Here is a 24495-nt window from a genome sequence, read left to right as displayed (position 1 = left end):
ACTATAAAATTAAAATTTTAAAGCAAAACAATCTAATGCCACATCATTTTTATCAAGTTCAAACATGGGTGAAACTATTTTCTTACTATTGTAAATTATTTGTATTTGCTGTTTATAAACCAAAATATGGATGTAAAACGTACCAATACAGACTGGTTGGCAGCAGAGCTAGCCACATGCTGCTGAATTTGCTGCTGCAAGTGCTGTTGCTGTGCTGAATGGTGTGCTGCTGCTGCTGCCTGCTGCTGAAGATGCTGCTGTAGCTGCTGCAGACTCATGGCCTGGGTGGCCCCTTGCTGGGACATGGCCTGCTGTAGAAGGTGGGCTGTGGGCTCCGATATGAGAGTCAGGGACTGGCCTGCACTCACCGCCTGGCTCACCTGAAATAGAGGCGAGGCAGTGTCACAAGGAACATCAAATATATGTTACAGAGTAAAATTACTTCATGAAAACCGTTGTAATTGTGTAATGGTTATTTGTAATATATACATTACCAAATAACCCTATGCAGTGTTGTCATTACGATTGTGCCTGCAAGGCATTTTTGCATGCAAAATCTGGGCTTTTGAGCAAATTTGGACACTAAATTAGATCAGTTCATCTATCAAGATTTACCATTTTAACAATTTATTTTTTACAATTTATATGCACAGTTCCAGCATAGCCCTAGTTTGGACACAAAATTCATATGATAACTTTATCAAATTTATAGTATCATACTATATTTTATTTTAACAATTTATTTTTTCTAATGCCACTTTTTAAAACTTTTTCTCTTGTTTATTATTCTTTAGACTTGAATGCACTTACAACAAAAGGGCCAGAAAGGCCCCCTGGTGGCCATGTTATTCAAGCATCAGAGATATCATTGGGACAAATCATCTGACCAAGTTTCATGACGCTCGGACAATAAATGTGGCTTCTAGAGTGTTTACAAGAGCACCGCATAACGGGTGCCACGCTCGGCTACGGTTGCAGTTTTGAATAAATGAAAGCTTGTCAGATTATTTTTTTTTTAAGTCACAGTGACCTTGACCTTTTACCTAGTGACCCAAAAATGGGTGTGGCGTGTAGAAGTTGTCAAGGTGCATCCACATATGAAGTTTCACAGTTGTGGGTGGAAACAATTTGATTTTCGAGCCAATGTTCAAAACCTTTACAAAATGTTGAGGTTTTAGCACGACGCGGACGTCAGACGACACGACCAGCTGGCCATGACAATACCGAAAACGCCGAGCTAACAAGGTTTTACTATAGCTATTTAATTAACAAGAGCACCGCCTTGCGGGTGCAGACCGCTCAACTATTTTCTTTTTAAAGGTGAAGGGACTCTCATTTTCAATCACAAAGGAGGGAGGGGTGGAGTGAAGAGGGGTGTATAGTGTGGGGTTGTGGACATTTATTACATTATCTTCCAACAAAGCGAAAAAAAAAGAAAAAAAAAAATCGGGGGAGGGGGGGGGGGGGGGGAAGGGCGATGGGGGGGGGGGGATTTTTTGGGTGCGATGGTTGGACGGTATTTCAAACATAACCGTTTAAAAAAAAAAATTGGGGGGGGGGGTGGGGTATAGTGTGAGGGTGTGGTGGTAATTTGTGAGATGATCTTAAAAAAAAAAAAAAAAAAAAAAAAAAAAAAAAATTGGGGGGATGGGTTGGGTGGTGGGGGGTGGGGTGGGGTGGGGGTATAGTGTGAGGGTGTGGTGGTCATTTGTGAGATGATCTTAAAAAAAAAAAAAAAAAAATAGGGGGGGGGGAGGGGGGGAGGGAGGGGGGAGGTGGGGGGAGGGGGGGAGGGGGGGGGGAGGGCACGGGGGACGGTTTGGGTGAAGTCTATTGTGGTATGTCAGGTAAGAGTAGTTTCGTCAAAGTATCAATAAAATCTAATCATAAATATATAAGTTATGGCAATTTTAGCAAAATTTAATAATTTGACCTTGAGAGTCAAGGTCATTCAAAGGTCAAGGTAAAATTCAACTTGCCAGGTACAGTAACCTCATGATAGCATGAAAGTATTTGAAGTTTGAAAGCAATAGCCTTGATACTTAAGAAGTAAAGTGGATTGAAACACAAAATTTAACCATATATTAAAAGTTACTAAGTCAAAAAAGGGCCATAATTCCGTAACAATGACAACCAGAGTTATGCAACTTGTCCTTTTACTGTACCCTTATGATAGTTTGCGAGTGTTCCAAGTATGAAAGCAATATCTATGATACTTTAGGGGTAAAGTGGACCAAAACATAAATCTTAACCAAATTTTCAATTTTCTAAGTATAAAGGGCCCATAATTCCGTCCAAATGCCAGTCAGAGTTACATAAATTTGCCTGCACGGTCCCCTTATGATAGTTAATAAGTGTTGCAAGTATGAAAGCAATAGCTTTGATACTGTAGGAATAAAGTGGACCTAAACACAAAACTTAATCAAATTTTCAATTTTCTAAGTATAAAAAGGGCACATAATTCTGTCAAAATGCCAGTCAGAGTTACATTACTTTGCCTGCACAGTCCCCTTATGAAAGTTAGTAAGTGTTGCAAGTATGAAAGCAATAGCTTTGATTCTTAAGGAATAAAATGGACCTAAACACAAAACTTAACCAAAATTTTCAATTTTCTAAGTATAAAAAGGGCACATAATTCTGTCAAAATGCATGCCAGAGTTATCTAACTTTGCCTGCCCAGTCCCCTCATGATAGTAAGTAAGTGTAACAAGTTTGAATGCAATAGCATTGATACTCAATGAGAAAAGTGGACCTAAACGCAAAACTTAACCAAAATGTTCAATTTTCTAAGTATAAAAAGGGCACATAATTCTGTCAAAATGCACGCCAGAGTTATCTAACTTTGCCTGCCCAGTCCAGGGTCTTCCCCAGGCCATTTAAGCGCCCCTTGCCGGGGCGCTTGAATTTCGAAATCAGAGTCCCCGGGGCGCTTGAAATTTTCCGATCAGTGTATTCTTCAGTAAAAGAAAGTGGAGATTGTCCAAAAAAATCAAGGTTTCCCTATCAGTGTATCAATATTCCCTGTTTTAAAAGAGCACTCGGTACCTACTTTCACAAGTAATCGCCATAAACACCACATGTGGTAATGGATAATCCACTGATAAGAGAATAGCATGACGCGCGTATCGATTATTCTAGCCACATTACACGATCCTTTAAATGCTGACAAGGATGTATCTGGTAACTTTCCAGTCGTCAAACTGTGAAGTTCATCGTCCAATCGGTTACGCGAATGCTTATGAGGGCGGGGTTAACTATCAACCATTATTTTTGATTGACGTCGGGCATGAAGTAAGAGTTTATCGCAGCTTGATTAGCAAGTAGTTGTACCATTTGAGTAATATAAAACCGGTTATTAGTACAGTACAGAACATTAAAGACTGTTTCGGGCATATCATCATCACACCTTTTTACTGTAAACAAGTGTTACCTATGACTCATAATTAATACGTGAAATTAATTGCAAGTGGTAAACAATTAATTATTATAGCGGTTACAATTGTGTGATAACAATTTATTTAATTTAAGTACATGTATATTTCAACATGTCCATATACTGATTCACCTCGTTTTTCTGACATTTATTCGACACGAAATGCTCTTTAAAAATTTTTCGTTGAATTAATTACGCACACTTGTAAATGTTTCGTCCGATAATCGATAGTTAGAAGACTGATGATGGCAACCGGCCGTGATCCTCGTGGACAACGTGAATTTCATGCATAATTCCGTCAAAACATTTATTCGACTCGTAAAGTGTGTAAACAAGTTATCGTTGAATTTATAACGCAACGGTTAATATTTGTTGAAATCTCAAATGGGAATAATTAAATTTGTAATCCGAAACCCATTACCGTAAGTCGATGTTAACGCGTTTTTAATCCGAAACACACTTCCGAATGTAAATGTTACCGCAACGTTAAATATTTTTGCTTCAAATTAGCAGTGCAAATTTATTTTGTGTCGAATCTTTTTCTCAATTAAAAAGAGCGCGAAAATTATGCAGCATGTACAACGTCGCGTCTATTGCATACAAATGGCGTGTATTGAGCGTTTTAACAAGCACACAACAGGTCAGGGGATTGACGCATATTCAGAGGCAATATTTCATGAAATCTATAAATAGACACTTAAAAAATGGCAAGGTTTGTGTTAAAGAAATAACTGAAAGCTTTTATCGTAAATATTTACCAGAAAGAGATTGATAAAAACGGAATAAACGGGATTATCGGGTAATAAATAGAAACTTGAAAAATAGTAAGTATACAGTAATAGAGTCGAGTTGAAACGGATGTATTGGGGAATCGTTCGAGTCGGCATTTTACTATCTGTGCGGAAAAGTTTTAAAACAATTAAACAATATAAAAAAATATATTTTTAAATGACTGGGGGATTTTTTTTAAGAGTCATAGCGCACCAAATGACGTCTTTTGACGCTGTTTTTCTTTGAGTTATAACGCACCACAGAACGTGAACTGACACGTTTAATTAAAAAAAAATCAACGGCTGAAGGGGACACCCCTCCCGAACCCACCCCGGGGCGCCTGAACAAATTCCTGGGGAAGGCACTGCAGTCCCCTCATGATAGTAAGTAAGTGTACCAAGTTTGAATGCAATAGCATTGATACTTTCTGAGAAAAGTGGACCTAAACGCAAAACTTAACCGGACGCCAACGCCGACGCCAAGGTGATGACAATAGCTCATAATTTTTTTTCAAAAAATAGATGAGCTAAAAATGCCACGACCCCTTGGTGGCCATGTTTTTCAACCAACCGGCATCTTTTTTTTACTCATCCAAGATATAATTGGGATGAATCATCTGAACAAGTTTCATGAAGATCGGACAATAAATGTTGCCTCTAGAGTGTTAACAAGATTTTACTTTAGCCATATTTAGCCATATATGGAAAAATTCCCCGCCCCTTGGCAGCCATGTTTTTCAAGCAAACGTTACCATTTCCAAACTCATCCAAGATATCATTGAGACTAATCTTCACACCAAGTTGCATGAAGATTGGACAATAAATGTAGCCTCTAGAGTGTTAACAAGGTTTTACTTCAGCCATATAAGGGAAAAATGCCCCACCCCCTGGTGGCCATGTTTTTTAGGCAACCGAAACCATTTTCGAGATCGTCCAAGATATTATTGGGATGAATTTTCTGACCAAGTTTCATGAACATTGGACAATAAATGTGGCCTCTAGAGTGTTAACAAGATTTCACTATAGCCATATAAGGAAAAATGCCCCGCACCTTGGCAGCCATGTTTTTCAAGCAAACGTAACCATTTTTGAACTCATCCAAGATATTATTGAGACCAATCTTCTGACCAAATTTCGTGAAGATTGGACAAAAAATGTGGCCTCTAGAGTGTTAACAAGGCAAATGTTGACGCCGCACAACGTGCGACAAACAAAAGGCGATCACAAAAGCTCACCATGAGCACATTGTTCTCAGGTGAGCTAAAAAAATGTTCGCCATGCATTTTCGCAAAACAATTACTTAAATTGCCGAAATATTTTTTTTACCATTGGCGAATTTGGTCAACGACAGGGGAAGCCATGCAATTGCTATCATTTAAAGGCTTCTATCATATAATTTGATACTCATGCTAAGTGTGAATAATGGTAACAGAATTTATAAAATAGGGTATAGAGTAGGTATTTTTTCCTTTCTTTGAACTTTTGAGCTTTTCCATTTTGTGGATGACACAGTTGATTTGTTCGCTGCTCGCTCTAAACAACAACCCTGTCTGATATTTTAAAGCTATAATGTAGTAAGAAGGTAAAGGATTTACATTTGCAGTTATGAGGTGTGATTTTGGAAACACCTCAGGATAGAAAATTCTTCAACCCTTTACTTCATTCATCAAAACTCTTTACTCATGAAATATATCTGCCGCAGTGTTTTTTTTCACAAACAGGGGAATGGTGGCGAAGCCCCTCCAAAGGGGGAAAATGCCTAATTTTTTAGGAAAAGGGGAAAATTAAACATTCACTCTTTTATTATATATGTTATGATATTTATTATATGAATACACATGTATTTCTCTGTCCTTTTTCTTAAATATATATCAATGATTTTTTCAACATTAGTTTCAGACAGTTCAGCTGTCATGCACAGTCTCAGTTTTCCTAGCCATTTTGAGTATAATTGGGATTTTTTAATCGATACAATGGCAAATTTGAGCATTTTTTTCAATAAAATGGACCAAATTGGAATGTTTTATAAACAAATATTGACACAATATAGATACATCAGGTCTTTTCAGTCATTTCCTGGCCATTTTGGGAAAAATGCAATTCATATGAAAAGTCCACTGCATGATGTGGGAAAAACTAATTTAATATAACTCTTTATAATAATTCAAAATCATATTAATTTGTTATATACTATGTTAGTTGTTCATGAAATTAATTTGAGATATATTTATCATAAGAGAGTTCTTTCTATAAAAAAAAACATATAAGTTTTTTCGTTTAACTTCTGGAGGGGATTTTTTCTACACAATTGGGGAAAAACATATACTCTTTTTTTTAGGGGAATGGGGCCGAATATCAGCCCCGAAATTGCCATAAAAAACACTGTCTGGTAAAGTTTGCGAGAAATATGGCAATTGAAAAGCAGGTAATCACAACACTGACATTTACTTTTCCAAAACAGATCCAGCAAAAGTAAGCAGTACAGGGTCCTTGTTAGGTACATAACAAGAGTGCCAAACTGTCACAAGATACGCCCGTTCAAAGGTTTTGGACACCATGCTCAATGCTTGAAATGCACTAAGTGACCTCGAAACCTAGTTATTGAACTGGCATGACCCATATTTAAACTTGACCTACATATCATTTAGACGTAACATTTGACTAAATTTGGTGAAGATCAGATGAAAACTACTTCAATTAGAGAGCAGACACCATGCTTAATGCTTGAAATGCACTTTGTGACCTCGTTTCTGACCCGGCATGACCCATATTCGAACTTGACCTACATATCATCTAGACACAACTTCTGACCATATTAGGTGAAGATCAGATGAAAACAACTTCAATTAGAGAGTGGACACCATGCTAAATGCTTGAAATGCACTAAGTAACCTCGTGACCTAGTTTTTGACCCAGCATGACCCGTATTTGAACTTGACCTACATATCATCTAGACACAACTTCTGACCAAATTTGATGAAGATCAGGTGAAAACTACTTCAATTAGAGAGCGGACACCATGCTTAAACCTTGAAATGCACTAAGTGACCCTGTTACCTAGTTTTTGACCCGGCATGACCCATATTCGAACTTGACCTAGATATTGTCTAGACACAACTTCTGACCAAATTTGGTGAAGATCGGATGAAAACTATTTGAATTAGAGAGCGGACACTGCTGTGGACGCCGCCCGCCCGCCGCCTGCCATGGGTGAAACTATAATACGTCCCGTTTTTAAAAACGGGCGTATGAAAATGTACACCAGTACTTCAAGAGAAAGGACCTCAGTGGACAGTAGGAAAGTACCTGTGTGAAGGCAGCATTGGAGACTGCTGATACTGAGTTACTGTTCTGTGCGGCCAGGGCTGACATGAGCTGGTGTGCTGCCTGCTGACCAGCCTGCGCAGCCGCGGCCAGCTGCTGGGGGGAGGCAGTGGTCTGCAGCCCTCCCTGGGTCAGGTTGGCCACTAAGGTCACTGGACGAACAAGGGCACCAGACGATAGGGGTGCCACCGCCTGGAGTTTCTCTGCTAGCGCTGTGATAGAAGGTGCAATGAAAATTGTAAAAGCGGTGAATTATATATAAATTCAACATGATGTGCAAAGTCTGAACAAAAGGCCCATGATGACCTTTAAAAGCTCACCTGACTACACAAAACAAGATTGAATGAAAATGTGCCAATTAGATAGAGTTCTAACAAGTACACAATAGAGAATAAATGATACCCAACACACAAGGCCGGATATAGGGTGATCACAATAGCTCACCAAAATGTTAACTGAACATTAACATGAGACAAAAAATTTACATGCATAATTTTATCTTTGTCAAAATTAAACAGTATAGAATATGAATATATAATATATTTTATGTTTATCTTAATATCAATGATGCAAACAAGTGTGTTGGACCAGCAGTGTTGTACCATAGCTACAGGTTAACAGGCAGGGATATCAGAATGCTATAACTGGCAAGCATGGCATGAAATAAAAAGTGTGCTGGGGAATCAAATAAAATGAGTCACCTTGGTGATGGAAATGTGGCCCCAGCCTGTAGCCATAGGGGTTCAAACCATACACTAGTAATAAGGAATAGACATACATCTGCTTTCATCTTATACGTACAATCATCAACAGTCTTAAACATCCTAATTTCTGAATTTTCATTACTATATTATAATTAATCATGATTGCAAACAAATCACAAGAACATCTACATATGCCAGAGTTGCAACTATGTTTACAGCCAAGAAGTTAGTTTTCAATATCTGAAGATACCTTGTAAAGTTGTAGTATGATGATTTTACAGTGCAGTTTATAGTGCAAGCAAAAAAATTCTGTGCTGTACAGATAGTGCTAAAATCAAATACAACTTAGCTAAATGAAATATCTTTTGCATAAATTATCAAGCAGCATCAAAAACTCTTGAATATTTAGATTTTCGATAATTTTATTAGACTTTAACATATTAAACATTATTAACAAACTTTTCAAGCTTGTTAAGCAACAGGACAAGTTATTTCTATAATGTCCATGGATAAGCAATAACCAGAAAAGCAGTAAATGAACCTTCATGCTATGCTAGGTCATATGAAGATTGCAACTTGACAATAAAGATCTAACGAAGATAGACAATAGTAATATTTAGTAAGAATATTGACAATACAATTCACAAGAGCATATTGACAAATGAAACAGACTTAAAACCTAAAAATCTACTTCTAACAATGTGTTAACAAGAAAGACAATAGTCATTGGACATAATTAATTAGTCTCTTCCTGTTATGATTAAGGGTTTCATTATCATTACTACCACTTATTAACAGACTATGCATTACAGTGTCAGTCACAAACTTAAGACTATCTAAGCTTTATATTAAAAATCTTAAATTTAGCAAATTTTAATTAGAGATTTCGCTATAGTAAAATGGCTGGGGGCCTTACATGGAAAATCGGACTGATGCACCTTTCTTGCTTTTAACATGCTGGTGCGCCATTTTTAATTATTAAGTTATCACACAAAATAACTATTAGTAGTTGATCACACTAAAGAACTATGTTCCCAGTCATGGAACCTGTAAAACCAACCTGGATTCTGTGAAGAGGGGTCTTTTTTCACTTCAATATGGTTCCCACCATTTGATACTTGTATATTTGATGGCCCATTCAGCAGCACCTGGGTACCATTGGTAACTATAACTTTGGATTTGCTGATAACAGATGGCAGCTGGTGGACTGCAGGTCCTGATGAACTCAGGTTGCTTTGATATGCTGTTGTATGGGTTACACTAACTGGTGTGTACATACCTGCACCTGAAAACATTTGTTGATAACATATGCTTCTCACATATGATAAGCAAGATTTAAGAAGCGCTTAAAATGTATTTATATATTATGAATTTAAAGTGTTTTCACCCACAATAACAATGACTCAGCAAATGTTTTCATTCTTTATAAAGTACCAGTAAACAACATTCCCAATCAAGAGAATATACACTCATGAAGTTTTATGTTAAAATTGTGTATGGTAATTCAGATATAGCCCTGAAAAGTTACATCATACACAAAATTAAGGGCCGTTAACTCTTAATTAAGTGTAGTGTTATGGTTCTTGTGGGGATGATGGCACTCTCCTAATTGATATATATATACACCCATAAAGTTTCAAGTTGTTTCTTATATAGTTTCTGAGATATAGCGCAGAAAAGTTTGTGACAGACGGATGTACTGACAGACTGTCGGACAAGGCCAATTCTATATCCGAGGGACAAAAATCTGAGCTCCAAGGTAATCCAAGGTAAAAAAATATATTATAACCAGGGATCATATTTTCCTACAACATCAATCAGCCTGGATTTAAAATGGGAGGAAAAATTATTCGAAAAACTACATCCAAAATCCATACATGCCAGAAATTTTCAGGTCAAAATCGGGACATTCCATAAAACAAGAGTTCCGCGGTCGGAGATGACCGCATTGAAGCCGGATTTTTTATTTAAATGACAGGAAAGTACCTTTCGTGTTTTTGTCAATGCAATACTTAAATTACTGAAATATTGTTCAAAGGTCAAAATGAAATGTAAGTACTTTTCAAGGCATGAGCAAACCTTGTGTTATGTTTTGAATGCATGCATATACATGAACAACAATAACATTTAAGGTCACAAATATGAACTTGAATTGACATTTAACATTTTTAACTACCAAAGTTATAAGAACTTTAACATTTTTACATTCAAGGTCACAGTGACCTTGACCTTAGAATGAATGACCTTGAAATGACCAGTGGTCATCTAAGTGTGCTTGCAAACCTTCATGTCAAGTTTGAAGACTCTATGTCCAAGCATACCAAAGTTATAACAATTTTAACATTTTAACATTTAAGGTCACAGTGACCTTGACCTTCAAATGAATGACATTGAAATGACCAGTGGTCATCTTCTAGTACTGGCCAATCTTTATTTCAAGTTTGAAGACTCTAGGTACAAGCATACCAAAGTTATAACATGAAATAAGAACTTTAACATTTTTACATTCAAGGTCACAGTGACCTTGACCTTCAAATGAATGACCTTGAAATGTCCAGTGGTTACTTACTAGTTCTGGCCAACCTTCATGTCAAGTTTCAAGACTCTAGGTCCAAGCATACCAAAGTTATAACAACTTTAACATTTTTACATTCAAGGTCACAGTGACCTTGACCTTCAAATGAATGACCTTGAAATGTCCAGTGGTTACTTACTAGTTCTGGCCAACCTTCATGTCAAGTTTCAAGACTCTAGGTCCAAGCATACCAAAGTTATAACAACTTTAACATTTTTATATTGAAGGTCACAGTGACCTTCACCTTCAAATGAATGACCTTGAAATGACCAGTGGTCATCTGTTAATCCTGGCCAACCTTCATGTCAAGTTTGAAGACTCTAGGTCCAAGCATACCAAAGTTATACCATGAAATAAGAACTTTAACATTTTTACATTCAAGGTCACAGTGACCTTGACCTTCAAATGAATGACCTTGAAATGACCAGTGGTTACTAACTAGTTATGGCCAACCTTCATGTCAAGTTTCAAGACTCTAGGTCCAAGCATACCAAAGTTATAACAACTTTAACATTTTTTATATTGAAGGTCACAGTGACCTTGACCTTCAAATTAATGACCTTGAAATGACCAGTGGTCATCTGTTAATCCTGGCCAACCTTCATGTCAAGTTTGAAGACTCTAGGTCCAAGCATACCAAAGTTATACCATGAAATAAGAACTTTAACATTTTCGAGCACGCCGCCACCCCGCCCGCCCGCCCGCCCGCCCGCCCGCCCGACAACATCAATCTATAAGCCGAGATTTTTTCGAAAAAAATCCGGCTAAAAATGTTGGGAAATTTGACCAAAAAGCACGACACCTTAAACGACATTCCACATTTACTTCAGTAAGTTATATTACTTACCAGAACTCTAATTTTCTGCCCAATGTTGACGATACATGTGTTTCAGAAATTTGTGAACACAGCGTTCGTTATTCTCCAGAAGTAAACACACTTCATAAACTGAATTGTGGGGTTTCCCCGTATGCCTCGATTTGACATCCAATCGGTACAGGGATATCCCCTTGAACATATGTAAATCGTGTGACGCGATGTGAGCACATCGAGCACTTTTCTTATTCAACCAATCGCCAATTAACTCTTAATTTAGATTGATGCAATAAGTTACATATTATTTTCTGACAATCAGTCGAAAACGAAAGTTAATTTATGTGAAACATCAATGCGTATTGGTCAGCATCCAATTTGTTTGATGTACAAACTCAGTGTTTTAACAGGTTTTATAACCTTAGGTGGTATAATACACAGGATAATAGTGTCATTGGCGTTTATTTCTGTATGATACATCTTTCGATAGCAATTAGAGACTTCTCTATCATAAAAACACTGTGGTGTGAATGCCTGATAAAATCAATAATATTTGCTGATAAATGGCCGATAAGGTGTCAAAAAACAACACTAGTGCACTCGAGTAACAGAAGCGGGTTGTTAATTGGGGGGGGGGGGGGGCAATACAGGGATTAGCGATGGTAAGTTTTAGCCAGACAGAGCTTAAATAGGGAATGTTATTGGGTACTTGTAGACTTAACATCGTTTTTCACGAATGTCAGGACAGAATCGGACCGACTGTTTAGGATTTTCAATTGGTCTTTCATGACTCCAATCGGTCTAGGACCGACAAAACCGAAAAAAATATGATCCATGATTATAACAACCTTAGGAAATCTGAATAACATATTCTGTCATTCAATTTCAAGAACCTCAATTCATATCTTGGATTAATTTGTAATTCTCATCATTATGAACAGTTACACAATTAAGAAACCAAAATTTCATTTTCCAATAGGTCAACATATCATTTTGGACCTAATTCTTATTATTTCAAACACAATTAAAAACCAAAATTTTATTTTCCAATAGGTCTACATATCATTTTAGAATAAATACGATTTTTTAATCAACATTTCATTTTCCAATACCAAATATCACAATTTTAAGTATCATTTAACATTGTATGTCACATGTAACAAAACCCAGAAATATAACTTACAACGGTATACAGGGCCCTTAATCTATCAAATCTGCCGCCGAAATTGTCCCCCACCTGAAAAGTATATTGTTTTTCCCCCAAAACTGATTTTTTTTCCCCTTCAGAAAATGAAAAAAAAATATCGCTGATTTATAGTTGAAAATTTACTCCAATATATCACTTCGTTATATTGCTTTGTCCAATATATCACAAATCGGCTATGGTTATGGCTCCCAAAAATGTGACGAGCATAATCCCTAAATAACATGTTTTAATCTGAGAATTTGCAGAGATAAAATCAGGTAAAAGCTAGTATTTTAACCTTTTTTCACCCACTTTAATTTTCTGTTTAATCCGACATTCATCATCCAGTTTTGACCAGATTGTTTGGTTTTATTGTACATCACTGTAACACCTGTGTACTGCGATTAACAGTAACTCCTCTTGCCAAACATCAGGTCATTTTGGGTGTTAACATTCTCTCTTGAAATTGCTTTGAACTGTCGAAAAATCCCACCAGTGCACTCATGATGGTGTATACAATTTTAACTGAAAATGTCACAAGTCAATACTGACCTATCTCAACAATCTTTGCCCGATAGATACAGTGTAAACTACTTACTTTTAATTGAGAGGCAAAGCTCCCTCAGTTTGTCAAAATGCATCATGCTTTCCATGAGGACAAGATGACGTCATTGTTGTTATTTTGTACATGGTGTCTAATTTGTGCATGCTTTCTTGAACAATAAAACTTGGCAATTGTTTTCGGATTACAAATTTAATTATACGCATTTGAAAATACTTACATGGAATAATGTTTTGTTTTATACCAATGAATAACATATGGATATAACACATACTTCAATAAGGTAAGAAAATAGCGTGTTTTGAGATTACCAAATTATGCTAATGCATACTTAAACATGCAATAATAACCTGACAATTTATATTGCGTGCTGAATATATCAAGGTCGCAATCTTTGGACCCCTTCAACCGCAATATATTTGGACTTTTAAATAAGATTACTGTTATATAGATTGAGTAAAAGTCCACCTTTCTGTCATAGAGACAGTCACATATATAGAAATATATGTTTATAACAGTTCAACACAGTTGTTGTGTTTTGTTATAAAAATTCCCCTATTTACAAAAAAATCCCCCTCCTAAGGGATGCGGACCCCTTCCCCCAAAGTAGTGTGAGGGCCCTGATATACTAATGGACATCCCCTACCTTGAATAATCTGTGTAGCGGGTGACCCTGGTGCTGACTGACTTATTCTCAGCTCGGCAGCAGAGGGAGGTAGCATGGACTGCTGTCGCTGATTGGCAGCTCCTGTCATGACCATCAGCTGCTGGTTCCCCTCGTCCTCAGGGGTGGGGCTGCCCTCACGGGACAGGCTGTCCGGGGTGTAAGCTCCACCCATGTGACTAGGAGACGTGGGCGCAGACCTGCCCAACAGGCATTTAGACATTGCAGCTTCATTAAGGTGCAAATGAGCACACATAGACTATACAAAACTGAATAATTTTCTTCCTTCACTTATTCATTAAAACAGAATATTTTGCAATCAGATTCATTAACCTAAGAATAATATTAAAATGCACTTAATTTTACTGGTAAATTTCAAATCAAAGACTATGTGTACTTTTACAAATATGTAAAAGTAAATAATAAGGCCAAAAAAAAAAAATAGTCTTGGTTCAGGGAACCCGACCGACCCTATTTTTTGCCCCCGACCCTAACGATTTTTTTGGTGCATGGAAAAAAATCTGATGGCGAAAATCTCGTAAAATTTCATTGAAAACAGCCACCATTTAAACCTGGATTGGTTTTCTATATTTTTCTCTTTGTTTCAATGAAAGTGTTCGCAATTTGAACAGTGAACAAAAACCGGTCTGCACCTGTATACGAGACATCGCTTGACCTTATTGTTATTGAAGTGCGCATGCTAGCTGGCCAATCAACATTGAGCTCGCTTACACATGAAATGACGTTGTTGAATGAAATGTAAAAATGGGTGGAGCTATGGAGTAATATTCGGTCATTCATGCGCAGACACTGTGCACTTCGAATACAGTTAATATTGTCGTCTGCAAACAAAATAGCGGCCGGTCGCAAATGTCGTATTATTAAAGATTAAAAATGAAAAGAAGCCTGACAATAATTTAATTATTTCCAAGCTGTCTATTGATCTGAATTTAAAAGTGATAATTAAATAATTAGTTCTATGTCGATGATGTTACAACTTTCTGCCAATTTCCGATCGAAATGAAAAGATGATAATTAATTAATTTGTTTGTTTTACTCGCACACTATGCTAACTGACAGCAGCGTATTTTAATCAAATGACAAGGGACAAAATTGTCACAAAACCAGGTTTTCATTGTGAAAAAAAAATCTGATAAAGGGAGAAAACTCAAACTGAACTTTTGAAATGAACAAAAAAAATTAACCCCCTTTGTAAGTTTTTTTTTTTTAAATCTATTTTTAGTCGTGGCGACCTTGACATTGGAGATATTGACGTGATTCTTTCGTGGGACACACCGTCCCATGATGGTGAACAAATGTGCCAAATGATTTTAAAATCTCACAATGAATGACATAGTCATGGCCAGGACAAGCTCATTTATGGCCATTTTTGACCTTTGAACTCAAAGTGTGACCTTGACCTTGGAGATATCGACGTAATTATTTCGCGCGACACACCGTCCAATGATGGTGAACAAATGTGCCAAATGATTTTAAAATCTGACGATGAACGACATAGTTATGGCTCGGACAAGCTCATTTATGGCCATTTTTGACCTTTGAACTCAAAGTGTGACCTTGACCTTGGAGATATCGACGTAATTATTTCGCGCGACACACCGTCCAATGATGGTGAACAAATGTGCCAAATGATTTTAAAATCTGACAATGAACGACATAGTTATGGCCCGGACAAGCTTATTCCGCCAGCCCGCCAGCCAGCCAGCCAGCCCGCCCGCATTCGCCAATCTAATAACCAGTTTTTTCCTTCGGAAAACCTGGTTAAAAATGTGAAAAACATGCGCGGTTTAATTGTAGTTAAAGTTTTGAATTTTTAACACATAGGAAGAGTCATTCATCTAGTCTACTATAAAAATGGAAGTAACCACTTTGTCTCTACAGTCGTTAACATGGCGTCTTTAACCTTAAAGCGTCGTTGGACGAAAAAGAGTCATAACAAAAAAAAAAAAAAATTAAAACACAAAACACTAAAGCATTCCAAAAGTGATGGAAACTTGACAACAATTGGCTTCGCTTTGATAATGAATCAAAATCAATGTACTGTGACGCCCTTAGCCTGTACAAACCAATAGCACCATTCAAATTTATGTACACTGCTCACTTCCTGTGCGATGCGCTCAAACCCATTGCCATTTTATCAAAAAATGTACCAGAAGAAAGACTTGTGCTATTCTGAGGTTACCCTCCTTTTGACAGCCACTATTCAGACTCTTTAGCACCGGTCGGAGACTATGTCAGGTCTCATGATGAAAAAAATTCTGAAGGTCACACCCCAAACACCAGAGACTGATAAAGATGGCTTGTTCACTTTTGAATATGAAGGTCACACTATCAGATAGACAAACAAAAAATGGTTGGCTCAAAGAAATTTTGGGCCAGCGCTAGCCCTGAAGAAGTGCATAAAGAGCTAGGAATATTGAATAATATACAACGACTAAATACCACATGTGCAATGTTAATCATTTGGTCAGTGTTTAAACAATCATGGGTGCATTAACTGATCCTTTTTCACCCTGAAATCAGTCGACTGGTAAAAAAAAAAAAACAAAAAAACCTACCTACCCTCCTACATTTTTCTGGCCATGTTCCCTGAACCAAGACTTTTTTTTTTTTGGCCTAATCACTGACATGTCGCATTGAAATGTTGAAGATATTATAATCAACTTAAGAATAATGTTAACATGAAGGAAATAACATCAATTCCACCTAAAGAGAGACCAACAGATACTATCAAGGAATCAGAAAGTAAAATTAAGTCCACCTAGATGAAAGCCCTCCAAATGGAGCCCTAAAGCATGGAACTCCTCTCTGACGTCGACGTCTGAATGCTTGCGCAGTCAACTTAGTTTCTGAAGCTGGGTCTATCCTCCAGAATGAGCCTTTACCTGGCTCTTCTTGAGATCTGGCCACTTTCACAAAGTACCTGTTCAGTGACAAGTTATGTCGTATGGAGTTCTGAAAATAATTTTTGACAGGGATCAGTTTACACATAAAGTGTAACCAAAACTGATTTTTTTTATTATAAGACATAGGTAACGACATTTCTGGCCACAAGGTCATTAATATAAAAAAAATGTGTCTGGTTTTGTCCCGAAACCAAGAGATTTTGTGGATCGTCATATTAACAAAACTGAAAAGCAATTTATTCCATAATGTCATAATAATATCAGATTTTGACCTTCAACTATAACATTTCTGGCTTCCAAAAAAACAACAAGGTATTGAAATTCAATTCACTCAATTTCATATTCTACGCACATGAAAATAAATAATCAACTATGTTATCTTCTAAGGCAATAACTTTTTTCAAAGACAAATTAGGTTATTACACGCATAACATACACAATAGCAAACATCTCACCTGCCATCCTTTATCTGCATTCCGATAGTAAGGATAATTTTTTGTTATGTAAGCATAAATCCCACTAAGTGTCAATTGTTTATCTACAGCTGAAGTTATTGCTTGGACTATTAATTGTGCATATGAGTATGGTGGCTTGGACTCATCCCTAACACTGATTTCTGATGACACTGCTGGTGGAGTAGCCAATGACATATTGTCTTTCTCCACATATTGTCTGCTCTGCGCGGCGGCTGTTAGAGCAGCCATCTGTATGTCAGACATGCCAATCAACCGGCCTGTTCCTGAACGGGGACTGGTGGGGCAAGAGTTAGCAGCACTGGAAAAGAAAGGGTTAGCATGAATATAAAATGTTTCAAATCTGCACATCACAAAAACATATCCAAATAGAAGCATGCAGTGCTTTCCACAGGCCTTTTAATGGTCCTTTGACAGGGCGCTTGAATTTCGAAATCAGAGTCTGCAGGTAGCTTGAAATTTTCCGATCATTATATTTTTGCAGTAAATGCAATCAGCCATTCTTAAGATCATAGCTATATCTATTTCGCCAAAAATTTGGAGAGATGAATTATGATCCTCTGCCAATTACATGCATCTCTTTACCCAACAAAAGCCCGCCTAAAGGCAAAGCGTTGTTGTATTTGGAAAAACAGAACTGGAATGAGCGACATTACTCGTAGGCAGGCAATAATGAATACATGTAAATCATGCAGACAACAAGCAAGTTAATTGCCATATTAAAGATAAAATGTGTGGTTTTGTGGCAGTTCGTTGGCTTTGTTATACCTACCAAACTCATATGTCCCTATGGAGTACACTTCCCCAATGAAATCTTGGCCAGTTACTTAAAGAACTGATGATGGCATCCAGGTGTAATTCTTGCAGAAAGAATGCATATAATGCATAATACTGTTAAAACATTTAATTGACTAATAAAGAGTATAAAATAATTATCGTTGAATTCATTACCTGAATTTGTAAGTGTTATGTTGAATTCTCAAATGAGCAAAATTAAATTTTTCATGCAAAACACACTTCCATATTTTAATGTTAACAAGACTTTAACAAATTCTTGCTTTAAATAAAAATTGCGAATGTATTTTGTGTTGATCCTTTGTCTAAAACAAAAGCGCGAAATTTATGCAGCATGTACGTCATCTAATCTGTATGGAAAGCGTGGGTGTATTGATCTGTGTACTGTATAAACTATAAAAACACACACATTAAGTAAGGTGATCAACGCATGTTTAGTGGGAATACACCTGTCCCGATAGGCCCTCTATTTCATCAAATCTTTTAATAGTCACATTAACAAAATTAATTTGATACTTAATGTTTGTGTTAATGAAATTCGGGAGAACTTTCATGGTCAATATTTATCAGATTTGGTTTTTAAAAATGGAATAAATGGCATTATAGCAGTGTTTTTTTTTATGAAATATTCAGCAATATTCGGCCCCATTCCCCCATCTTTAGAGTATATATTTTTCCCCCAAATATTTTTTTCATTCCCCTCTCGGAAATGTTATTCAATTTTAATCAATACCTCATTTTAATACGTCTTTCGTTACAAATTTACTACAATTTTTCTGAACTGCATCCACATGTTTACTTTATTTTAGCCTTTACCACAAACCGTACGTAGTTCACTATCACGACTTTCGCTTAACGACATCTACCGCAAACCATACGTATTCCAACATGTCGCACAACAACAAAAGCTATCGTAAAAAAAATTGACAAATCTGTTTTAACTTAAAAATAAATTGATATTCTTTTGAAACAAGTACAACTTAAAAGTAAGTCTTCTTCAAATGCCGGCAGTGAAACGCCAGAAACGTCCGGTCAAGAGTGTTGAAAGACTGTTTAGTTTGCTCAACCTGCTTTGCACGCCACAGAGAAACAGGCTTGGGGAAGCTACACTGAAGTCCCTGATCAGACTTTGTCTGCACACGGAGAGACTTGATGAAGAGGAGGTCACCAGAATAATTGATAAATTCGCTGAAAAGCCCAGAAATGTTGAACTTTGAACATGAACATAACATGTTTATGAATAAAAGAGTTTGAATTATGTTTTTCTCCCTCTGTATGGTGAATTATAGTGTTAAAACTTGATTTTGTACTGTTACTACATGTAGCTAAGCATAGAAATTTCCCCCTTTTCCCCTTTTAAGCGCGAATTTTTCACCTCTCAGGGGACTTGACCCGCTTCCCCCAAAACTGAAAAAAAAACCTGTATAGGGTAATCAATAGTGATAGGAAAAGAAGTAAGTAGGCAGAGTCAAGTTGATACGCATGATACAAGATTACTAAAACACTAAAACAATTTAGAATGTTGTTATCAATGACTTTATAGCAGTTTTTTTCTTGAAGAGTCATAACGCACCAAATAACATCATAAATATATGTAAAAAATAAACTGATTGGGGGCTTTCCTCCCTAACCCTCCCCCAACAGCCCGGGGCGTCCGCAAAAATTCCTGTGGAAAGCACTGGAAGCATGCGTGTAAATGATTTCACAACTGAATTATTCTTTATATATTAGCATGTGACTGATTTTTGTGTTAGGTGAAATACTCACTATTCAAATTGAATGAAACTGTGATTTTTTTTTTATATTGGGACTTAATTGCATAAACCTATTTAAATATGTTTCACGTCTTTTTGGTAAACAAAAAAGTTTTAGTGCTGATTTGGGACTGACACTCTTCATCGCATGTTAATGTACCATAAACTGAACCTGACTGATACATTTCATCAACAGTTTTAGATTTGTAAACGCCATACTATGACAACAGTAGGAATCAATGTCTTGTATTTGTTTTTGTAGTTCTTATTCTTTTACAGGAATGAATTCCTATAAGTTATTTTTTTCATTTTTCCAATTGCAACAATATTTAAACAAGCATTAAAAATCAAGTACTGTGGAATAAGGAAATACTGCACAGCAACCCTGGCCCTAAGGAAGGACTGATAGAAACAAAAGTTAACAATTGAGCCTGATGGCAATGAGTTGTTTCTACGTTATTTAAAATTATTTTTTGCACATTTGTTTTTAATCCAACCTATATTTAACAAACATCACAATTCAAGCTTCAAAATGGTGTACCTAATGGTTCCTGATGGGGATGGACAAGGACTATTTTGAATACTGTTGTTCATTTCTGGGATGTTGATTTTAAGCTGTGGTAAAACCTTCTTTCTGGGTGGACTAGCAGGAGGTGGAGGCTGGTGAACTGGTGGACTGACATCTTCAACTAACGACTGGAAACTGATCTTAATGTTGGTGCTGGGAAACCGTAACACACATCTACAAACAAACATCATATGTGAAGTGTTTCAAGATGATTACGAGTTTTACATTGCAACAACAACAGGTCTTTAACAGTTCTAGAAAGACTTACCTCAAAATCTAATTATCTGTTGTGTAAACAAACATCAAATACTATAGTTCTGGCTACCATAACTTTAAATGTCGCTTTTTATGATTTTTGACTGGCGCGACTTAATAGTTATGGACAAATCCCTTTAGGAAAGTCAACCAGAAATTCCCGAAAAGTTGACAGTTAATAAATACCGATCCAAAACAGCTTTTAAATGCTGTTATTGTCCCAAATCAACCACTTGATCGGAAAGATTGACATTTTTAACTTTTAACTGATATAATCTTTCACAAAATACTATCTTAAACATTTAAAATTTATCTATTCTGCTTTTACATATCGAGAAAAACAGCGATGTGTCAGACTTACTTGAAATGCGAATCTCCCGAGATTTCACGGTCATATGACGTTATTTCTATTTTTAGTAACATACCATGTGCTCAAGTGTTTTCAAATTCAGAATGACGTTTCCCGGTATTTTAGATTATTCTCGCTTGTTTTGTAAACAAATTGTAGTGTAAATACAAACTCAAAGTAAATATTATTTAAAACTACCGGATTCACACTGAAATCAGTCTTATAATCCCCCAGACGTAAGTTGTTTATCACAAATAATAGATTTCAGAAAACGAAAGTAATGTTTACAATTTCAGCAAATAATGTCAAGGTCGATCTGAAAGTATCGAAATGAAAACTCGTCACGTGACAAAGCGACAATGGCGTCAAAATTGTGAATTTCAGACTTATGAGAGTTATTTTCGTATTTTGTAAGATGCATTTGAAACATTTGAATCTTAAAACAATCCACGATGCAGTATTTTATATTAATTCACCAATATATGTAGAAATGTATCCAAGAAATTTAGCTTTCTTTGATTTATAGCGTGACATAAATATGTTATGACTCTGGTTGACTTTCGATACGGGGTTAGCTTCAGTGTACAGGTCTGTCAATACTATGTTATGGCACGCCTGAACCACAAAAATGAGAAAAACTAAGTTTAAGTTACTTAAACTAGGTTTTTCTCTACTTAAATTCAATTTAAGTTACTTAATTCGAATTAACGCTGCTTAAAATGAATTTAAGTAGTTTTTGTGGTTCCCGCGGCGTTAACGCTAATTAAAACACCGAAAATGCATTAACGGTGCTTAATGGTAATTTTCTTACTTAAGTTGAATTAATTCAACTTAACAAGGATTTTCTCTATCAATTGTACTATTTTCAATTAAGTTGCGTTAAAATAGGTTTTTCTACTTAAAATATGTTTTTAGTTACACGAATTCAACTTTAGTAAGGAATTTTACTTAAGTTGTAAAGTCGAATTGTTTTGATTGGTCAGTTAATGATCCGGAAGACCTAAGCCAATCAGAAACGTCGTAACAAACGTAAACAGGAAAGGATTTTCTTCTACCGCCATTTACAATTTTGCAATGGATCGGTTACAACGCAACTTAAGTAAAAATTTTATTACTTAAGTGATAATTAAATACAATTAACGATGCGAAAGCACTTAAATTAATTTTAAGCAGCGTTAAATGCAATTAAAGTAACTTAACGGTAATAAAAATCAATTTTTGTTGTTCGGGCGCACTTAACGAGTTAAACTAAGTTTTTCTCTGCTTAATTCATTTTTCTCACATAAATAGAAAATAACTCTTCTTAACTACTTAATGCATTTAGTAGCGTTAATTCGAATTAAGTTACTTAAATTGAGTTTAAGTAGTGAAAAACTAAGTTTAAGTTACTTAAACTTAGTTTTTCTCTTTTTTGTGGTTCAGGCGTGCCATACTATGTAAACTGTACGCTGAAGTTTCTTTAGCTACAAATACTAGTGTATCAAAATGTGAATCTGCATGAATATATTGATGCGTTAAATTCATTTCGAAACTATTTTGATAAGTTTCATACTTTATCCGAGCTGATTTCATGCCATAACACATTTCATGCAAACACCATATCAAATTTTGCTTTGTTTACACATGCCGCCATGTCAGATCGACCACATGGTAACATGAACTTCCTTGACAAATCAAAATGTAAACAATCATTTTTAAAGGCAAAAATAAATGTAAAACCTCATTTCTCTGTACCGTCAATCATGCTATTATGAAGTTTAAACATTTAGGAGCAATATATAAGAGCGAGCTGCAGTTTTTGTTTTGGGTTATTGTTTGTTTTTGTCTTTCAATCGGGACACTTACGATCTGGGAAGTTGAAGAGGCGGTGCTCCTTTTCGCTGGAAAATTCCATCAATGAAAACACCATTCTTTCCGTTACACTTCATGAAAAAGTTCGGGTGGTCAAATGTTATTTCAAGATGCACACGAGAAATAAAGCTCGAATGACCCATGTTTACGTCTACTTCGCCCTTGCTGCTATTGCGGCCGATCGTTACGCGTGTTTTTCTCATATCAAACTTAAAATCACGTCCTTCCAAACGCGCAATTGAGGTTGCTCTCGGCTCCGGAGCCCATTGAATATTTGACGGACTTGCCGGCGCTGACTTGAGCGATAGCAAAGCCCAGACATCATTTTCTGACGCTTGTTGTACAGACATCACGAGGTTGATCTACCACAAAGATGGCAGCCTAGCAAACAGTCACCTCGTGCCTCGCTGTTTACATCTGGTTTTTACCCAGAATGCATTGTAAAAATGTCTACAGTCTGTTCCAACTACGGCCTTCTGCTATGAAAACTAGAAAAAGAGTAAATAATTTGTAATGTTGTATAATATATGAATTTATAAATAGGTCTTAAAATATTATTTTGATGTAACCAATCACAAAATTCTAACGTTAAGGTCGCTTTAAGAAAATGGTTTACATAATGGAAACTGACTATAGTGTTCGCTTTTCAACTTGCAATGTTTACCACCACACCATAATAATATTTACATTTCGATGCACACATAATTGTGCACGGTTAGCGGCAACACATCTTTCTATGGCCAGATTTGCATTATGGAACTAAACAACAGCCACTTATTTGTATAGACAAATGAGTACGCATTTACGTTTGAAAAAAACTAAAACAATTATTATTTTTGTTAACTAGTACGGATCAGTTTTGGCGCGAGTGCAGACGAACATTTGTTCAGCTACTATCGCTTGTGTTCAGCACCTGTATTTCGAATACATCATACTAAACATTGAAGTATGTCATTCCAACATTTCTGTTAGCAGACTATCTGCATTTATGAAAAAGAAAGCCCCGTATTATATAAAACAGAAATGAGTCGCACATTTTAGAAACGATTGGCCTGTAGCCAGTGTTCAACAATTGCATAATGTATGATTAACCGCATGTGAAATAAAACATGATTTTTTGTGATCACTTATCGTGCTCAGAACAGTCATCGAAGCGCTGAAGGCACTGAAGTTGTTCGCTATTATATAATCTACGCAACTCAGGTTTCAAAATTATGGTAGACTATATAGCTTTTTATATCGCAAGTTTGAAATGAACACAACCCATTCAAATTTATAAAGAGTGTGTCTTAAAGCGCAGGTCGAGATGTGTGTGCACATTTTATCCTCATATTTATGTTATAGAGATAACTTAGACAAACTAACAACAATATGTCTTTTTTTTCGCAATTGGTTGCTGCACTGGCAACCATCTTTAGAATTTTGGCTGCCTTGCTAAAGAATAACACGCCTAGAATCATGTACATGTTGTGTTATGTCAGGTATGTGTATACC

At 36.3% G+C, this 24495-nt stretch overlaps 1 protein-coding gene across 8 annotated transcripts in view; it reads right to left on the bottom strand.

Annotated features, from left to right (window-relative positions):
• Positions 1 to 23429, bottom strand: part of LOC127866212 (forkhead box protein K2-like) — a 141944-nt gene extending 118515 nt beyond the window's left edge. For 7 of the 8 annotated variants that reach the window (XR_008042892.1, XR_008042887.1, XR_008042888.1 and 4 more), the window contains exons 1-9: positions 22996 to 23429; positions 20520 to 20720; positions 17412 to 17730; positions 16812 to 17005; positions 14012 to 14229; positions 9292 to 9516; positions 8229 to 8282; positions 7510 to 7739; positions 144 to 380 (exon numbers count right to left, since the gene is read on the bottom strand). Coding sequence is in view for 2 of the 8 variants with exons in the window: in XM_052406637.1 (XP_052262597.1) it covers positions 144 to 380; positions 7510 to 7739; positions 8229 to 8282; positions 9292 to 9516; positions 14012 to 14229; positions 16812 to 17005; positions 17412 to 17730; positions 20520 to 20720; positions 22996 to 23351 (2034 nt within the window). In the remaining 6 variants the exon portion in view is untranslated. The remainder of the gene's footprint in view (positions 1 to 143; positions 381 to 7509; positions 7740 to 8228; positions 8283 to 9291; positions 9517 to 14011; positions 14230 to 16811; positions 17006 to 17411; positions 17731 to 20519; positions 20721 to 22995) is intronic. The other variant, XM_052406638.1, reaches the window with a different exon arrangement.
• Positions 23430 to 24495: the final 1066 nt, after the last annotated feature.

The sequence above is a fragment of the Dreissena polymorpha genome, chromosome 2 (genome assembly GCF_020536995.1).
Source record: "Dreissena polymorpha isolate Duluth1 chromosome 2, UMN_Dpol_1.0, whole genome shotgun sequence".
In the NCBI taxonomy this organism is placed as follows: Eukaryota; Metazoa; Mollusca; class Bivalvia; order Myida; family Dreissenidae; genus Dreissena; species Dreissena polymorpha.
The sequence above is the reverse complement of the archived record's forward strand: the minus strand, read 5'-3'. Positions and strand labels throughout refer to the sequence as shown.